Raw genomic sequence first — 20,408 nt, 5'->3', positions numbered from 1 at the left:
CAGTGAGACACAACTGCTCCTGGCATACCAATTACATCTGAGAGGAAGATTGAAGAAACTCCTTATAGAGTTTGCCTTTGACTTGGCAAGATTAACCATTTGGGCAAGAAGCTGCTCTTGCCTGAACTGTTTAATTGTTGCTTTATAAACTGGACATGCAGAACCCACAGGAAAGAGTTCCTGCTTTGCTGAGAAGTCAAACACATTGTGGCCTGTAGGCTAAAAATGGATGCCCCAACGTTACCAAGAAACTTTGGTTGACTGTCTAGGAAGCAAGATGTCTCTGTCAGTTCTAGAGTTTATATATTATCCTTCTATGGTCTTTGATGGAGTTGAAGATAGTTATAGTAATACACTAAGATAGAATGGTTAGAATCATATAGTTCTTATTGATAACTGTTTTGTTATATATAAAAAGGGATATGTTGGACCCCAGCCCCCACATGGTCTCTAAGAGTTGTTTTCCAGCATAACCACAGGTATCCCCTGTTTTCCAGACTTCACCCCACTAGCATCAATATCCTGTTGTGAACCCTTTCACCTGGGGTTTTTTTAAGTTTGTATATAAACCTGCTCCACAATAAAGGTGGGAAACTCCTTATAGAGTTTGTCTTTGACTCTCTCAGTAAATCAACCAGGGTTATTGTCATTCATCAAAATCTCCAGGCTTTTACCTGATACTAGGAATTGGTTGTGGTGCAGGCAGCCACAATTCATGGTCACGGTGAATCTCTGAGTGACCCCGGACTCCTAACAGTAAACATCCAGGAGGAGGAAGCTGCAGTTGCTAGTCTTCAAACACACCTGTCCCTCAATTGCACTTTCTTTAGAAAAGCTTTGTTATCTTCTTGCACCTCACCACCTCACCTGGGTAAGAGTTAGACAATCCTGTGGGGCTGAGGCATTGGAGCCCTGAACATGGCCATGCCTAGGTCAATAATACACATTTGGTCAGGCCTTTACTCTCTCAGGACTTCCTCCACACCATACACCTAGCTGTGCAAGGCCTTGGTTTGGTCCCCAGGGCTGCCAACAAACAAAGCCAGAATTCAGCATACACTTGTAGGACTATAGAAGTAAGGTGCAGTCAAACAATTGTCCCATTCATTTCTGGCTCTGCATTCTCCCCTACTGTTGTCTGTCAATTTCTTCTGAGATAAAACCTTCCATCTTAGAGGGAATCTCTTTAAGGTTCAGGGTATTTAAAGGGAGGTGAAACATTCTGCCCTGTGTGGCAGATCCTCAGGTCAGGAAGGAAACAACTCAATGCTTCAGAAAGGCCCTGACACTGACCAGATATATGAGGGGTCTTCTTCTCCATGCATCTGTAAGTAGGAAAGTTGCTAAGAGGCACTCTTAGACCAGACCAGCTGCCTGTCGGAGACTCTCTAGCCCATTGAACTACCTGCAAGTTGTTCAGCATGCTCCAGGTTGTCATGAGCTACCACCCATGCTGGAGTAGACTCTGGTGATGCAACTGTCTTTGAGTCATTGCTGCTTCTGTAAGCAATCCCAATAAAACTCAGTTATTCAACAAGTTGGATTTTCCTGGTATCCATATACTTTGGTCTGTAATTGATTCCCTATCTGGTGGGGGGTATAGTTTATATCTACCTGGGAATATTAATATTACATATTACATATTACCCAATGATTTCTTTTCCATTTTGTGGGAACCCATTAATAAACACAGCTGTTCATGAATGCTTTTACCTTTATTTCTCAATATACCCATGATATATTTCACAAATCATTCAGGGACTTGAGTGGTTTATACACAGAATTTGGTGGATAAAGATATTTAGCCCAGCTAGCAACAGAACAGAGAACATGACCAGAGGACTTTCGCCTACACCTTCAAGGTCCATTACTTATTTGGAGAGTAATGCTGTTAGGTGTTACCTCAAAAAATAAAATGAGGTAAAGGTTCTTTTTTCCTAGGATCTGGTTGGTCGCTGCTAATAGTCAATTGTGGGTGGCTCTCTTTCATATTTTGGATCAGCTTCTGGATAGTGGGGTTAGCATCATCAAATTTCAACCTAGGTCACAAATGGGAGAGAAAATGATTTCTTGTTGCTTCAAGGAAATACATTTAAAATTCCCATATGCCTATATTTATACAATGGAGGACTACTCAGTGGTAAGAAACAATGACATCCTAAAATTTGCAGGCAAATGGATAGAACTAGAAAAAAACATCCTAAGTGAGGTAACCCAAAACCAGAAAAGACAGTATTATACTCATAAGTGGATACCAAACATAAAGCAAAAAGATACCCAGCCTACAATCCATAACCCCAGAGAAGCTTGAACCCTCTTCCAGAAAGAGAAGCAGATGCAGAAATCTACAACCAATGGGCCAAGCTTCAGGAGTATAATCAAAGTGAGGGAGAAACAAAAATCTGAACATAGGCGTCAAGACCATGGTGAGGAAACCCACAGAATCATCTGGCATAAGCTAGTGAGAGATCACTGACTCAGGTCTAACAAATGGGGACCATGCATAAGACCAAACTAGACTCACTTAATATAGGTGGCAATGGTGTGACTAGGACAATATATGAGACCACTGGCAGTGGGTCCAAGATCTAATACTAATATACAAACTGATTTACTTAGTGGAGCCCATTCTATATGTGTGGGGGTGGAGAGGTGCCTTGGTCCTGGCCTCAGTGAGATGATGGGACAAACTTAGTAGACTTTCTAGGGGACGCCTTACCCTCTATATGGGTGGTGGAGGGAGTGGAGGGTTTGGGAGGAAAGGATGGAGGGGGAACTGGGATTGGAATGTAAAAAATTAATTTAAAAATGAAGAAAAACTGTATTACCAAAATACACATAGCACTTAAAAAATTCCCACATGCCTTAAATATCTCATGTGTCACTTTAACACTATACTGCAAGGTAGAATTGCATATTGATATTTTAAATTTTATTTTGGTATATGGTACATGCACACATGCCCATGCATGTGTTGGTGGACTACATTCCTGTGGTTGCATATAGAGGCCAGAGGTTGTTATAGGGATGTCTTTTTTTTACTATACTGCCACCACCCCCAATTTATTTTGTTTTATGTATGAGTGTTTTGTCTACATGTATATATATGTACCACATGTGTGCCTGGTGCCTATGGGAGCTCAGAAAAGGACATTGGATCCCTGGAACTAGAGTTACAGATGATTGTGAGCCACCCATACAGGTGCTGAAAACAAAACCTGGCTCCTCTGCAAGAGCAGCAAGTGCTTTTAACTGCTGAGCCCTCCATCCATCCCATGACTATCTTGCTTTTTGAATCAGAATCTCTTACTGACACCTTGGAGATCACCATTTTGATTAAGCTGGGTGATCCAGATCTGCCTGGATCTTCCTGAATCCATCTAGAGTTGTAGACCTGTATGGTCTAGGGCTTTTATGTGAGTATTGATGATTCAAACTAAGGTCCTAATGTTGGCACATCAAGGGTTTTACACACTAAGTTAACTTCCCTACCCCAGCATACTGGGTCTCATTAGCCTATGCTAACTCAAACTTACTAAGTAGCTGGGAATGACCTTGAACTTCTGGTCTTCCTACTTCCCTCTTCCACGTTTACTACCACACCCAGTTTTATGCAGTTCTGAGGATCAAATTCAAGGCACACACTAGGCAAGCACACTTCACCAACTGAATTCCACACTCAGCCCTGCATGTTGATTTAACAGGGGAAAGTATCTGTAGTGATAGACACACTGCATAGCCATGGACCTTACAGCCATGCTCAAACTGTATCTTGAATCAGGGTCTCTGACTGAAACCAGAGCTCATAGATTGGCTAGATTTAGTTGTCAAGTGTTTGGGACCTGCCTGTCTGTAATCCAGCTTTGGAGAGCAAACACATAGCTTCATGCCTGGCATTCTTGTGAGTTCTGGGGTTTTCAAGCTTGAGTAGCAGTCACTTTACAAAGTAAGCTATCTCCACAGTCACCTTTTAAATCTGTGTTCTTTTGGAAGAGCACCTCACACTGTGGTCTAGGAATGCTGGAAACCCAATTGTGGCAACGTAAGCACAATTGTGACAATCTGATCTCAGCCTCTCAAGATCCAGAAATCAGGGCTGAGCCAGGCTCCCACTTTTCTAGAGACCATGTGAGACTTGCAGATTGTTTTCACTAATAAGACAAATGTCTAACAATTATGGCTTCTTGGTCTCCCATGTAGTGTTGACTTCATTCTACAGTTTACCCATCAGTGCAACAGAAAGGTTAAGGAGAAGGGTGTTAAGATTTGGTGACCACTGCATGTGGTGACCCATGCCTTTAATCCCAGCACTCAGGAGGCAGAGGCAGGCAGTTTTCTGAGTTTGACACTAGCCTGGTCTACAAAGTGAGTGCCAGGATATCTGTGGTTATACAGAGCAATCCTATATTGAAAAAATGAAACAAAATTATTTAGTGACCAAAAGTGACTGATGTCACCAGTACACCATTCATTAACATTGGGTGTCTCACATCCACTAAAACTACATGTAGAAAATACTATATAAAGTAATAGGATCACACCTGAGTGTTTGAAGGGGGCAAATGCGAAGTTTCAAGTCTTCACAGAATGTCTTTACTGCATCAGTTCCCAAGGAGTTCTGAGCCAGGTCTAGAGTGTTTAGGCTCTTGTTGTTTCTGAGAATCTTAGAGAAGTCCTTGCAGTTGACTGGAGTCATGGAGCATCCATACAGCCTTGCAGACAAAACACAAAACTTACCTCATTATTGTCTTACTCAGCACTGGACCCTGTTTACTTCAATAATCACCTGCCAGGCAAGTTGTGCTTGCTGGTACAATAGTGGCATGACAATTATGGGGGTTACCAAAACTTACTGTATTAGATTTGAGGCTGATACAGAGGAGGTATTTCTAATACTGTAAACATGGTTGAAAGTTCCCTAGTGGGGAATCTGCTGTTACTTCACTAAACAGTCTTGTTGTCAAACTTTTAAAGAATTATTTATGTTTATAACTACAGATCTGTGCTGTGCTCAGGTTTAGTCAGAAAAGCTTCTTTTTATAGCAAGTATGGTTAATAAAGAAAGTTGTAACAGTACTAAGTCACAGTACTAAGAATAAGTGATGAAGTGCTCAGCTATAGAGGGCCATCAGCACCAACTTCTCTCCATTCAAGGCTTAGGAACCATCTTGCAAGAGGTGGATAGACTAAGAGTGGAAGCATGGAGAGGATCAATGTGAAATGACGCCACTTGGACATGGCTTGACCTTTGTACACATGAACTCACTGCAACTGTAGTTACCTGCACAAGACCTGTAAATATCAAGCCAGTCAAAATTTTAGCATAGATGAGGGAAGGGCTCCAGAGGCTCCACTCAGTTGATGGAGGGAGAGTCACATGGCAGATTGCTGATATCTCCACACCCATGTGGATGTGATCAATATTAACTGGACTAAAGGGGATAATTTAATAATAAATAGTAATGACAATACCAATAATTATAACAATACAAGAACATGAGTTTGAGAAGGAGACTGGTTAGGTGTTCTCAGGAAAGACTTCAGGGTAGCAAAGGGATGGATATGGTCAGAATACATGGTATACACATATGAGAATTTCATAGAATAAAAATGTTATGTATTTAAGAAGTAGCTCATTAATCCAACCAATGCTATGGTCATCGTCCTGTTTGACAGGCACATGGTTGTAAGGACTCAATGGTGAGCAACAGCAACTTCTGCCTTCGGGGCAACAAAATAATGTACTATGTAGTATGGTATTTTCACATTTACAAGGAAAGATTATGAAAGAAAAGGGAGTATCTGGGGGTGCCAGATCAAGGGTGATGTAAGAGAGAGAAGAGAAGGAACTGTAACAGTCAGGAGTAGGAGATCTCCAGACAGGGAAAGTGCCTGATGCTGGCTTACTGGTGTTGTAAGCAGTATCAAGATGAACATGTTTTCCTTTTGAATGATCACACCATTTATGAGGCCAAGACAATAGGTTGGAGAGATTGATCGAAGCCTGTGCTACACAGTGAAAACCCATGAAGCAAACAGAGAAGTCAGGTCAGGTCAAGGTAACAAAGCAGAGCACAGCAAAGTACATGCACATGATATACATGAAGCAAAACAAGAGCATCAAGGCAGCTGATGTCAGTGACCCAGAGAAGGCTGTAGAAGATGAGGGCAGAGGCAGAGGCTAGCCTACAGAAGATGCTCAGGCCACAGCCAGATTTTGCTGGACTGGGATAGAAGCCACTGAAGGTTTTGAGCAGAGGGATGATGTGAGTGATGTAAAAGTAATCATAAAAGTTCTTCTATGGGACTCGAGTCGTAGCTCAGTTGGTAGAATGAACAAAGCTTCAAGTTTGATCACCATCAACACATTAGGCTTGGCATGGTGGTATATACCAGTGGTCCCAGCACTTGGGAGTATCACAAGATAAATGTCATCTTCTGCTACATAGTGAATTTGAAGCCAGCTTGGGATATGGGGGTAGGGAGTTGATCATGTATGGAGGAAGATGGATTGGTAGATATAGGCCAAGCCAGATAGATGATCTGCATTGGATCCATGGAAACCAAATGGTAGAAGGAGAGAACCAGCTCCCATTAGTTGTCCTCTGACCTTCACACTTGTGTAATAACATAGTCTAGCTCCTTTCCCCACAAAATAGATTAGTAAAAACTTAAAACCCACAGAGGAAACAAAGGTTCAAATACTTCCTTGTGAAATAAACACAAGCACCTAGATATTGCTATGTTTGAATTCTAGATAACTAGAAGTGGGTACCAAAGTTTCAGAATAGACTGGACTTTAAAAGAAAAATGGAGAGAGGATAACACACACAGTGAGGAAATACTAGGGATAGTTTATACTAAAGATTTTAGGTAGGGGAGAAAGATAAATTCCATTTTGGACAAAAACCTCAATTAACTACAGTTAAGAATGAAAATGGTATGTTCAGAACAAGAAAGAGCATTCTTCCATCTGGAGTTGTCAGTTGTGCAGGAGACAAGAGATGAGGGGCAGCAGAAATGATCAGTTGATGTGTAGTATATACATAGGAATGCACACAGTGTTACATATGTAGGATAACAGCTTAGGCCATGTGTTAAGTTGAGTCTGTTCTGTTGAATGGGCTCCATTAGCAAGCACTGAGCTCATGGCTTGGCAGGTGTTTGAATAAAAATGATAGTTATTTTTTCCTTTATCATGGTAGCCATGATTATAGCAGACACATGTCATCCTAGAATGTATGAGTAACATGATACACAAAGGAGATAGGGCTGACTGGTGTTGTGTAGTGATTTCCTCCAAGATAAAACATTCTGTCTTATAGGGAAATTCATTAACCCAGGATGTTAGCAAAGAGGTGAAGCAGGATGCTCTAAATGGGGATGGTAGTGAAGGATTTTATCCTCAAGTTCCTTAATCTCAGAAATAAAGCTCAATAGCTTTATGAAGCCCCTGGAACTGACAGATATGCTATGCATCTCCCTCACTATGCATATATAAGCAGCAAGGACTGCTAGAGACACCCTTAAACCAGCTGAGATCCTGGAAGACACATTCTCCAACTTGTGCCAACTACAAGTTTGCAGTGTGCTTCAGATGTCCACATCTCTTGGACTACTTCCCATGCTGAGATGGGCTTAGATGTTGTCACATTTTTTGGGTCATTTCTACTTCTGTAATAACCCTTCACCTATATTCCTGTAAGTAACCCCAAATAAACTCATTGGTTCACCAATCTGGCCTTACTTTGGTCTGTCATCAGTTCCTTATGTTTCATGACTAGAAGTTTGTCCCCATCTCCCCAACAGTATTCTCAAAACAACAAATGGGTAAAGTGTTCTCCCCTACTGGTATGCCAGCATGGTATTGTGTGGAATCCAGGGCCACACATATGCTAGGCAAGCACTAACCACTAAGCTACATTCCCATCCTCCAGATAGCTGTCACCACTCATACCACCACTCTTCTGCCAGCAGGTTTGTACTGCAAATTACAGTGGCTATTGGTTCCCTCCCTGTAATTCTGAGGATGATCATGCAGGGTTCTCATCAGCATAAATTGCAATCACGATGGAGGCTTAGATGTATGTACTATGCCTCCCCTATCTCTGGGGAATCTATAGGCATTTCTTTGTTTCTGGGAAAGGGAGATACATTTTCTTCAGTGATACAGCCACTAGTAAGTTGCCCATGCTAATGTAAGTAACTCCCAATTTACATTATGGCCAACCCTTGTTAAACTCACTGAGACAACACACACATGCACATACACATAAACACACATACAAACTTATACACACACATACACACACCACATAAAAACGGAAGGTCTGGTTGAGAAGAAAGGGATCAGAGGGAGGGTGACAAAATACATTATATATATGCATGGGAATTTCACAATGACTCCATTATAATGCATAATTAATACATACTAGCAAAACATTAAAATTAGAAGATAAATTAAAAGTACTGATGCCTGACTGCAATAATACTGATGAAAGCCAAGATTTGGAATCAGCTAGGCATGGTATCATCCCGATCCTTGTGAGGCTGAAGCAGGAGATATTGAGTTCAAGCCTTATGTAGACATCTATTGAAATGTTCTGTCTTACACTTTAAGTATATTTTTGTTTTATTGTTGAGACAGAGTCTTGCTATGTAGCCAGGTCTGGCAGTGAGCCATTAGTCCTCTTGCCTAACCTGCCTGAGTGATGGAATTTTAGTCATTCGCCACCACTCTGTGTCTTGTCTGTTAAAAAAAAATACTGGTGCCTAGACTGCACTCCAAAATTTTTTTGATTCTTCTGTGTTATTGCCTGGGTACTGGGATTTCAAATGCCAAAAGCATATTACAAAGTAGAAATTGAACATGGCACATACACTATATTAATTTGTGTTGCAGACACCAGATAACAGATTTTCTTTTAAAATAACTAACTGACAAGCTAGGCATGGTGCACACCTGTAAACCTAACTCTTGGAAAACTGGGACTAGAAAATTGCAAGTTTGAGGGCAGCCTGGACTATATAGTAAAACCTGTTTCAAACTATTTGATGAATTTTATATGCAAGGTATACAACATGATGATTTGATGTCTCTTGTGAAACAAGGACACTGAAGAAATAATTTGGTTACCACAACACTATTTTAGAGCCATAAGAAGGCAGCAGATTCCCTGGAGCTGGAGTTAAAGATGGTTTGGAGCCATCAGATGTGGGCTTGGGAACAAAACTTGAGTTCACTGCAAGAACAGCAAGTTATCTTAACTGCTGAGCTATCATTTTTCTACCTCATTGCCAGGTGATTTTAAAAAATACTCATCTGGGGCTGGAGAGATAGATCTGTGAGTAAGGGCACTTCCTGCCAAGCCAGATGTTCTAGTTTCAAACTTCAGATCCCACATGGTGGGAGGAGAGAATCAACCCCTCATGTTGTCTTATTGACCTCTATTCATCAACCATAGATGTCCATACTAAAAAATGTGATGCAATATTCAACTGACTCCACTTAAGCCCTCTGTATTGCTCCTGAAGGCATCTGCTGCACTTGACAACACATTTGAGGTACAGGTTACAGTTCAACAAGGCATTAACTCACCACAGACTTTTCAAGTTACTCTGTGGTTCCTTCAGAGCCTCACACAGAAACCTCGCACCCACACTTCTGATGTAATTCAGCCCCAGATCCAAGTGCTCCAGACTCGATGCTTGTCTCAGCATCTTTGAGAGATGGCAGCAGCCATCACTGGTGATGTCACAGGACCACAGTCTGGAAAAGCACATGCACAGGGACAAAAATCAGGAACAAGTGAACCCATTAGTCCATGCTTGGATGATGCACTCAAACCACAGTCTTCTTGCTCAAGCCATGGGTTTTAGTCATGCTTAGAGATGTTGGAATAAAGTAGGACATTAGCATAAAATCATAGAGTGGGTTTCCATTAAAATAATCCTAAGTGTCATTTACTGTCTTGACCATCTTTTCTGTCCCACTTTCCTATCTCCCCCCACCCCTGCTATAGAGAAGTTGGTGGAGAGTGAATATGATTAAAATACATCATATACATATATGAAATTCTAAAAAATAATAAAATAAAGTTAATTGGTATGAGAGGGAAGTTCATGTCTGCTACTGTCAAACAAGGCAACTATCTGTGGCAAAGTCTTTTTTTTGAGACAGGGTTTCTCTGTGGCTTTGGAGGCTGTTCTCGAACTAGCTCTTGTAGACCAGACTAGTCTCCAACTCAACATAGATCCGCTTGCCTCTGCCTCCCAAGTATTGGGATTAAAGCTGTGTGCCACCACCACCCAGTTCAAAGTCTTCAGAAGAGAATCTATAACACCTCTTCATTTAATGGATTCATATTTTCCAGCTACCTTTTGAATATTTATGGTCATAGGTAAAAGCAGCTCTCACCCCTCAACAAAGAAACCATGAAATTTGTAGTACTTTATGGATGGGCACAGATCAGTGTAAGTTCCTAGCAGCGTGCCTCTACTCAGCAGGTGCTTAATCAATGCTGATAATTCAAGTTATTTCATGGCTGTGTTTGTTTATCTTGGGGGTGGTGACCTTTCTGTAATGGTTATTTTTTTCAGACAGGGTCTCACTCTTTAGCCTAGGCTGTGATCCTCCTCTGTCATGTGTCGTCATGCCTTATAACATAATTAGATTGTAAATTTAAGATAGGGTTAGTTAGTGGGTAGGTTCTTCAAGACTTTGGATCATAGTGTATTGCTGGTGAGTTCTTTCCTTCCATCTGTCTCTAACCGTGAACTCAATATTTTATCATATGTAAACCACCAAGTGATTATATCAGGCCCTATCTGCTTTAAAGGTATAACAATGTTTAAAACTATAACAAAGTTTGCTGACAGCTTCCCTTCCTTCTTCACTCCTTCCTTCCTTCCTTTTTTAATGTTGAGGATGGAACCCAGGACCTTGTACATAAACTGCATTATTTATTTTATTCTTTGGTCAACTTGATGGAAACTAGAGTCATCTGGGAAGAAGAAAGGGCCTTCCTAAGATTGGCCTGTAGGCAAGTCTGTAGGACATTTTCTTGATTAATGTTTCATGTGGAAGGGCCTGACGCACTTTCTAAGTCATGCCACTCTTGGGCATGTAGTCCTGGGTTGTGTAAGAAAGCAAAGTGAGCAAGCCAATAAGCAGCACTCTTCCATGGCCTCTGCATCAGCTCCAGCATCCTGGTTCTGCCTTGACTTCCCTTCATGATGCACTACAAGGTGTAACATGAAATAAACCCTTTCCTCCGCAAGTTGCTTTCTAACATGGTATTTATCACAGTCATAGGAAGCAAATGAGAGCAAACTGTACTGGCCACTTCCAACAGAGCCAGTGTTTTAATGTTGCCAGTTATCTGTAGTGAGATATTCACCCCACCCACACCTATAGCACTGACCACGCCCACTTGGGCACGGTCACAGGTGAGGACTTGATGGAGGGAGGACTAGATCTGGGGTCCCCAGAGCATTCTCTTGCTTCCAGTCGGGTCACAGGGAACAGCCTGGGAGGATTCCTGGATCTGGAACCTGTGGCGGTGACCTGCCTCTTGTATAAGTGCATTCTTCCTGAATAAACTCACTTAACCTGTACTGAGTACAGTGAATCTTGATTCCCGTACAATAGTGATCTCTCTGTTACACAGAATAGTAGTGTCATCAATGGCAATACAATCTCTGAAGAGTGGCCAGTACATTCCCACTAGACTTTGGAAATTAATTCTATGACTCTTCTAATTGGAACAGTCAGAGATCACTGAAGAACACAACCAATCAAAACAAAGAGTTCTGGAGCACATTAGAAATGGTTGTCCATGCCTCACATGGATAATCCCACACTCAAATGCATGTCAGCAGTACTAATTGGGCTTAGTGGGTCATAGTTTACAGAAAACAAAAGAATAAAGAAAAATCCAGGCATGGTGGCACATCCTTTCAATCGAGGTACTTGGTAGGTGGAGGATCAAAAGTCCAAAGTTATCATCTGATATAAATTCAAGGCCAGCCTGAGATAAATAAGACACTGTCTCAAACAAAGACAGAATGGAAGTCAGTTCTGGAAACCAGAGTGCCATCTCAATTCACTATAGAATATTAACATCACATATTCATATTCTATAATGGTGGGAATACTGAAGTCAGTGCTTTCTCTCTCTCTCTCTCTCTCTCTCTATATATATATATATATATATATATATATATATATATAATTTGTTAGCATTAGGATACTACACAGTTAATGCCATTTCTTCTATCATTCTTAGCCTGGATCATAGGTATATTTGTAGTACTTAGAATAATCATGAATTAGTTTCATATGTATCCTACCTGAGTTCACATGCACACACATGTGCTCACACACATATACACCTCCAGTGCCTACTGGCATAGAAGACTTACACCAAGGTCTGCAGTTTACACTCAGGGTGGCTTAAGCTTTCACACAGGATCTTTACTCCATTATCTCCAAGAGTGTTCTTAGCCAGGTTGAGGTGTGTCAGAGTCTGGCTGACCATCAAAACGGAAGCGAGGCCCTTGCAACAGGCTTCTGTGAGGTGACAGTTCTCCAACCTGTGGATGAATCACACAGCTAGACCACACAGGACTAGCTCTACCAACAATCAGTCTAGGAAGGTGAGAGGCTCACAGTGCTCCACCCTTTACCTCTTAACTGTAATATGGATAGATATTGGGAAAAGCAGAATTACTATCCTTATTTGTGTCTCTTTTGCTGAGCCCACCAAGCTCCAACATGTGGCTCCAAACCCACAGTGTCACAGATGGCTCTGGTGGATCACAAAACAAAACAAATAGATATAAATGAGAGAGACTTGTTAAGAGGAAAGACTGGGAATAAGAGTGTTGATATGCATGATACACATGAATGAAACTGTAAAAATATATCCCACCTAAGACAAGAAACCCCAAACAAAAAATCCTACTGCTAGTAAAACAGAAGAGGGGATTTCCATTTCTCTCGAGAAAGTAAAATCCTCAAGTTTTTCTTGATTCCATCACACAGTCACGATCACATGAGGGATTTATAGTGAGGAAAGCTATCATAAGAACTTCAAAAGGCCAAGCCAGCCAAAACCCCAGCACTGATGAGGGAGGGGCTCATAGTACCATCCCACAGCTGAGAAGCTACTGGCAGTTGATGGATTCTGTGGGGAGGAAGAGTCAAATTTTCTTCAGGGATTGCTTCCTGAGAGGTAACTCATGCTCCAATAGATAGCCACACTTCACATCACAGTAAATAAACTCCATGGGGTTAAACAAAGAGCATGTGAAGTTGGAGGGGAATGGTGACAGAGGATGGAGGGAATTCAGAGGAAAGAAAATGGGGAATGAATTTATCAAATTGCATGTATAAAATTCCCAATATGAAGAATGAGAAGAGAAAAATGTGTGATGCAGAGTCAAAACATCAGAAGCACCAAAAGGCAGAGAGAGAGAACATGCACATTAACAAAATCAGAAATGGAAAGGGGAACATAACAACAGACACTGAAAAAATCCAGAGAATCCTCAGGTCATACTTTGAAAACCTATACTACACAAAATTTGAAAATTTAAAGGAAATGGACAATTTTCTGAACAGATATCACTTACGAAAATTGAATCAAGAACAGATAAGCAACTTAAACAGACCTATAACCTCTAAGGAAATAGAAACAGTCATCAAAAGTCTCCCAACCAAAAAAACCCTGGGGCCAGATGGATTCACTGCAGAATTCTACCAGAAATTCAAGGAACAACTAATACCAATTCTCCTCAAAGTATTCCCACAATCGAAGCAGAAGGGACATTGCCAAACTATTTTTACGAGGCTACAATAACCTTGATACCTAAGCCACGCAAAGACACAACTAAGAAAGAGAACTACAGACCAATATCCCTCATGAACATTGATGCAAAAATTCTCAATAAAATACTGGCAAATTGAATCTAAGAACACATCAGAGATATCATCCACCATGATCAAGTAGGCTTCATCCCAGGGATGCAAGGATGGTTCAAAATATGAAAATCCATAAATGTAATCCACCATATAAACAGATTGAGGGGAAAAAAGCCACATGATCATCTCACTAGATGCTGGAAAAGCCTTCGACAAAATCCAACACCACTTCATGATAAAGATCTTGGAGAAATCAGGGATAACAAGAACATACCTCAACATAATAAAACAATATACAGCAAGCCGACAGCCAACATCAAATTAAATGGAGAGAAACTCAATTCAATTCCTCTAAAATTGGGGACAAGTCCAAGGATGTCCACTCTCTCCATTCCTCTTCAATATAGTCCTTGAAGTTGTAGCTAGAGCAATAGGACAACAAAATGAGATCAAGGGAATACAAATCAGAAAGGAAGAAGTCAAACTCTCACTACTTGCAGATATGATAGTCTACATAAGTGACCCAAAAAACTCTACCAGGGAACTCCTACAGCTGATAAACACCTTCAGCAAAGTGGCAGGATACAAGATTAACCAAAAAAAATCTGTAGCCTTACTATATACCAATGACACATTGGTGGAGAAAGAAATCAGAGAAACATCACCCTTTACAATTGCCAAAAACATAAAATACTTTGGGGTAACACTAACCAAAAATATGAAAGTCCTGTACCATAAGAATTTTGAGTCTCTAAAGAAAGAAATTAAAGAAGATACCAGAAAATGGAAAGATCTCCCATGCTCCTGGATAGGTAGGATCAACATAGTAAAAATGGCAATCTTGCCAAAAGCAATCTACAGATTCAATGCTATCCCCATCAAAATCCCAACACAATTCTTCACAGACCTTGAAAGAACAATTCTCAACTTTATATGGAGAAACAAAAGACTCAGGATAGCCAAAACAACCCTGTGCAATAAAGGAACTTCTGAAGGCATCACCATCCTTGACTTCAAGCTCTATTACAGAGCTATACTCCTGAAAACAGCTTGGTATTGGCACAAAAATAGACAGGTAGACCAATGGAATAGAATTGAAAGCCCTGATATTAACCCACACACCTATGAACACCTGATGATAAACAATCCAAATTTGTATGATAGAACAAAGAGAACATCTTCAAAAAATGGTGCTGGCATAACTGGTTGCAGACATGTAGAAGTCTGCAGTTAGACCCAAGCCTATCTCCTTGCACAACACTTAAGTCAAAATGGATCAAAGATCAACATAAATCCAGCTACACTGAACCTATTAAAAACAAAGTGGGAAATACCCTTGAACTAATTGGTACAGGAGACCACTTCCTGAACATTACAGCAGTAGCACAGACACTGGGTCAACAATTGATAAATGGGTCCTCCTAAAACTGAGAAGCTTCTGTAAGGCAAAGGACTCAGTCAGCAAGACAAAGCGGCAGCCCACAGACTGAGAAAAGATATTCACCAAACCATCTGACAGAGGGCTGATCTCCAAAATATACAAAGAACTCAAGAAGCTAGTCTCCAAAACACCAAACAATCCAGTTAAAAAGTGGGGTACAGAACTAAATAGACAATTCTCAATAGAGGAATCTAAAATGGCTGAAAGACACAAAAGAAAGTGTTCAACATCATTAGCCATCAGGGAAATGCAAATCAAAACAACTCTGAGATACCATCTTACTCCTGTCAGAATGGCCAAAATCAAAAACACCAATGACAATTCATGCTGGAGAGGATGTGGAAAAGGGGAACACTTCTCCACTGCTGGTGGGAGTGCTAACTTGTATAGCCACTTTGGAAATCAGTATGGCGACTCCTCAAGAAAATTGGAATCAGTCTACCACAAGATCCAGCAATTCCACTCTCAAGAATATACCCCAAAGAAGCACATTCATACAACAAGGACATCTGTTCAATGATGTTCATAGCAGCACTATTTATAATAGTCGGAAACTGGAAGCAACCTAGATGCCCCTCAACTGAAGAATGGATAGAGAAAATGTGTTACATTTACACAATGGAGTACTACTTAGCAAGAAAAAAACAATGGAATCTTGAAATTTGCAGGAAAATGGATGGAACTAGAAGAAACCATTCTGAGCAAGGTAACCCAATCACAAAAAGACAAATATGGTATGTACTCACTCATATGTGGATTTTGAACATAGAGTAAGGGATTACCAGCCTACAATCCACACTGCCAAAGAAGCTAATAAATAAGAAGGACCCTAAGAGAGACATACATGGTCCCCTGGAAAAGTGGAAGGGTTGAGGTCTCCTGAGCAAATTGGGAGCATGGGGAGAGGGGGGAGGGAGGGAGGGAGCTGGAAGAATGAGAAGGGGAAAGAGGAGGGATGCAGAGGACATGAGGGAGCAGAAAGGTTGAGTCAGGGGAAGAATAAATGATAACAAGAATGGAGATATAATAGAGGGAGACATTTTTGGTTTACAGAGAAATCAGGCACTGGGGCAATGTCTCGAGATCTACAGGGATGGCACCAGCTGGCAATCTGGGCAGCAGAGGAGAGGCCGCCTTGGGCCCCCTTCCCTGATGGTGAGATTGATGACTGACTCATGTGCCATCCTATAGCCTTCGTCCTGTGGCTGGTGGAGGTAGGGGCAGACACCCACAGCTAATCACTGAGCTGAACTGGAACCCAGGTGCAGAAAAGGACGAGTGGGGAGCACAGGGGTCTGGACCAGGCTGGTGTGGCCCACAGGAAAAGCTGACCTGAACATCGGGGAACTCTTGCTCCCCAGGCTGATGGCTGAGATACCATCATGGGACTGATCCGGATCCCAGGAACCAGGGTTTCTGTGAGGAGACCTCAGAAATCTATGGGACCTCATGTGGAGGTTCAGTACTTGTCCCTGGCATAGGTGTGGACTTTGGGAGCCCATTCCATTTAGGGTACTGCTCCCTGAGCTGGGGTGCACAGGGTGGGCCTAGGCCCTATCCCAGAGGATACTATAGACTCTGGTGACACCCTATGGAAGGCCTCACCATCCAGGGGGAGCAGAAAGGATATGTGATAGGTAGGGTTTTAGTTGGGGGGGTGTGGTAGGGGAGGACGGGTGTGAGAGGGGAGCTGGGATTGTCCTGTGGAGCAATCCTGTTTCTAATTGAAATAAAAAAAAAGTTGAAAAAAAATCTGAGCAAGTCAGTAAACAGCATTCTTTCACAGTCTCTGTTTCCATTCCTGCCTCCAGGTTCTTGCCTTGAGTTCCTGCTCTGATTTCCTTCAGTGGACTGTTACTTTAAGGTATAAGATGAAATAAACTTTTTCCTCCCCGCCCCCCCCAAAAAAAATCAGAAGCAGTTATCTGCATCCACAGGTAGACTCAAATGGATTGTTGTGTGGTAAGTATAGTGTCATCCATGTCTCTCCTTTCTACAGCTCTGACTCCAAAGAGATGCTCCACAGCAAGAGAAGAGATACTCACGACACCCTCTGCAGTATGCTGTTTGGTTGCTTCCAAGTCTTACACAGCAGCCAGATACCCTTGTTCAAGAGTTCATTGTCTGTGAGGTCCAGACATGTCAGGGATTGACTGACTTTCAGGGCTGAGAAGAACTCATTCCATTTATGAATGGTGGTAGAACAAGAACTCAGACTGTGAGAGAAATGAGAAAAGTATGTTCTGAATGGTCCATAGAATGATGTACAAGAGCTGTTCTTCCAGGTTTGAGTGAGTGCATAGTGAGCCAGGGTAAAAGAATTAATTGCAAGAGACAGCAGAACATCAAATCAGGCTTGTAAAAAAATCTAACAAACTGACTGGGGATACTTGAAGTTGTCAGATTGTTTCTGATCAAGCTTGTTCTCCTTGGTTGAGCTTCCCATGGATAAACTTTTGAGTTTTCTTTCCCTTTATAGTAATGAATGTTTTACTTCCTAGCTGTCCAAGGGCAGAATGTTTATATTCTTGGGATGTTTTGTGGTCTCCCTCTCTTAGTTGAGTATGAAAATATTGTTTACTTGCCTAGGTTCAACCAAGTTTAAATTTCCTCTCACAGCACTCAGGAGGCAGAGGCAGACAGATCTCTGTGGGTTCCAGGCCAGTCTAGTCTACATAGTTCTTGGCATCCATAACTACACAGTGAAAGTCTGTCTCAAATTTTTATTTTAATATTTCACATACACCCACATGTATCTTATTCACATCCTCTTCTACTAATCCCCACCCCTGCCAACTCAACAAATTTCCTTCCCAAATTTATGTTCTTTTAGCCCCACCCTTAGCTGAAGAGATATTGACAGTAGGTGGCACCTACGGGAGGGAAAAGTACTTTTTCTTTGGTAGCCACTGGTATGTTGCCTATGCCTCAGTGGATGGCCACACATCCATGTGCAGTAGTGAAGTGCTAATTGTATTGTAATGAATTTATGAATATGTAGGTAAAGATTTGAGACATGGTCTGTATAGCCCTGACTGGCCCCAAACTCATTATGTATACCAGGTTACATTCAAATTCAGAAGATCCACCTGCCTCTGCCTCCCAAGTCCTTGGATCAAATGTATGTACCACCAAACCAACCTCAATTATTTGTGAGACTGGGTCTCACTATGTAATCTCAAACTTGCAGTCCTCCTGCCTCAGCTTCCCCAATCCCATGATTATAGGCATGTGACAGTTTTATTATCTCCATTTTTTTACATTGGCAATAAAAGGTGTATCTTCACTTTGAATGTATAAACTGTGATATCTGTCACACAGTCAAAATGTACTAAAGATAATGAAGCACCTCCCTGAGCCTACACCATAACTATGTAACTAAATTAAATCAAGGCATTGGTATATTATATGCACTGCAGATTACTTCCAAAAATTACATACATTGAACTTAAAATGGAATTTCCTTTCATTTTAGGCATTAGCTTATCCACTCAAAATGAAAATTGAGTCCTAAATTTTCAATTCATACACTGTGGTGATATATTATTTATGATTTATTAAAACTTGCCTGAGGATTCAGAAAGCAAAGTCAGCCTCAAGCTATAGAGATCAGGCAGTGGTTCCAGGACTCAGGATTAAGAGGTACACGGATCTCTGTTAGTTCAAGGCCACCATGGCCTACACCAGAATGAAGAGTAATAGATCTCGTGCCTTTGAACCTGAGATCACATGCCTTTAATCCCAGCATTAGGAATACATTTAAGACAGGAGCAAGGACTCAGAGCTGGCATTCATTCTCCAGCCACATTGAGGATAGGAATGTGTATAGTCTCTAGCCACATTTTGGAAAGTATAGCAGTCTGAGTGATTCTGAGAAGCAGTGAAGTTGGAAGCAGTCTGAGGATTGCCCCTTTGGTCTGAGCTGAGGTAGAAGTAAGAGCTAGTGGCTGTCTGCTTTGCTTTTCTGATCTCCAATTTTGAAGCCTATACCCCAGTATCTGTCTCTGAGTCACTTATTTATCATTCTACAATACACTTTCCCTCCCTGATAATCTTCTCAGAAAATAATTTGCCATGGATGCATGGATGGTATTGACAGCAGTTACAAATTGTCTCATGACTTGTTTTTACCTCATCTCCAAGTCATTATGGGATGTATGGTAGCCCCTCTATTGACATAAGATGACCTAGTCATGGATAGGTCTAGGCCCTGCTCCAAATGATATGACAGACTTTGAAGATTCCCCCATGGAAGGCATCACCCTCCTTGGGGAGGAGATTGGGGTTGGGGTACGGGAGGAGGGGAAGGAGGGAACTGGGATTGACATGTAAAAGAAGCTTGTTTGCAATTTAAAATTGGTCTAATTAGCATTATAATATATATATATATATATATATATATATATATATATATGTTATAATTCCTACATCAGACTAGCCTCTAGTGGGACGGTCCAGCTGACTATGGATAGTGCTATGCCTGAACAGGCTTGCCCGAGTTGTATAAGAAAGCAAGCTGAGCAAGCCATAGATAGAGAGTCAGTAAGAAGCACTCATCCATGGCCTCTACTTCAGTTCCTGTTTCCTGATTCTTGCCTGAGTTCCTGCCCTTACTTCTAATGATGATGGACTGTAAATTTTAAGCTGAGATAAAACCCTTTCTTCTCCAAAAACAAATCATGGATAATAGGATGGGGTGGTGGTATCACTAAGAGAGACCATCTCAATCAAGGGTGATGCCAGGGAAGGACTTATCTGATACTCTGGAAAAGTCTTTCATGCTGGGAAGGAAGATGGGGTCTTCAAGCTTAAGTTCTGAATCATGACCCAAGAAGAATATAACCACAACCACAGGCACATTACCTGATAGGGTTATTACTCCAATTCTAGGAGTTTCTTGGTCACAGGGTTGTCTCATACACACACACACACACACACACACACACACACACACACACACACACACATATTATATATACATATATATATGATATGATCATATATATATATACATATAAACACATACACACATATATACAGGCA

At 41.3% G+C, this 20,408-nt stretch overlaps 1 protein-coding gene across 1 annotated transcript in view; it reads right to left on the bottom strand.

Moving 5' to 3' along the window:
• Positions 1–1,903: 1,903 nt before the first annotated feature.
• The window catches only part of Nlrp2 (NLR family pyrin domain containing 2), a 59,794-nt gene continuing 41,289 nt past the window's right edge, over positions 1,904–20,408 (bottom strand). The window contains exons 8-12 of the mRNA XM_035453077.1: positions 17,411–17,581; positions 12,424–12,594; positions 9,599–9,769; positions 4,542–4,712; positions 1,904–2,039 (exon numbers count right to left, since the gene is read on the bottom strand). Coding sequence (XP_035308968.1) covers positions 1,904–2,039; positions 4,542–4,712; positions 9,599–9,769; positions 12,424–12,594; positions 17,411–17,581 — 820 coding nt within the window. The remainder of the gene's footprint in view (positions 2,040–4,541; positions 4,713–9,598; positions 9,770–12,423; positions 12,595–17,410; positions 17,582–20,408) is intronic.

This window comes from Cricetulus griseus (assembly GCF_003668045.3).
Source record: "Cricetulus griseus strain 17A/GY chromosome 1 unlocalized genomic scaffold, alternate assembly CriGri-PICRH-1.0 chr1_1, whole genome shotgun sequence".
Lineage (NCBI taxonomy): Eukaryota > Metazoa > Chordata > Mammalia > Rodentia > Cricetidae > Cricetulus > Cricetulus griseus.
Note: the sequence above shows the minus strand (reverse complement) of the source record. Positions and strands in the feature narration are given on the sequence as shown.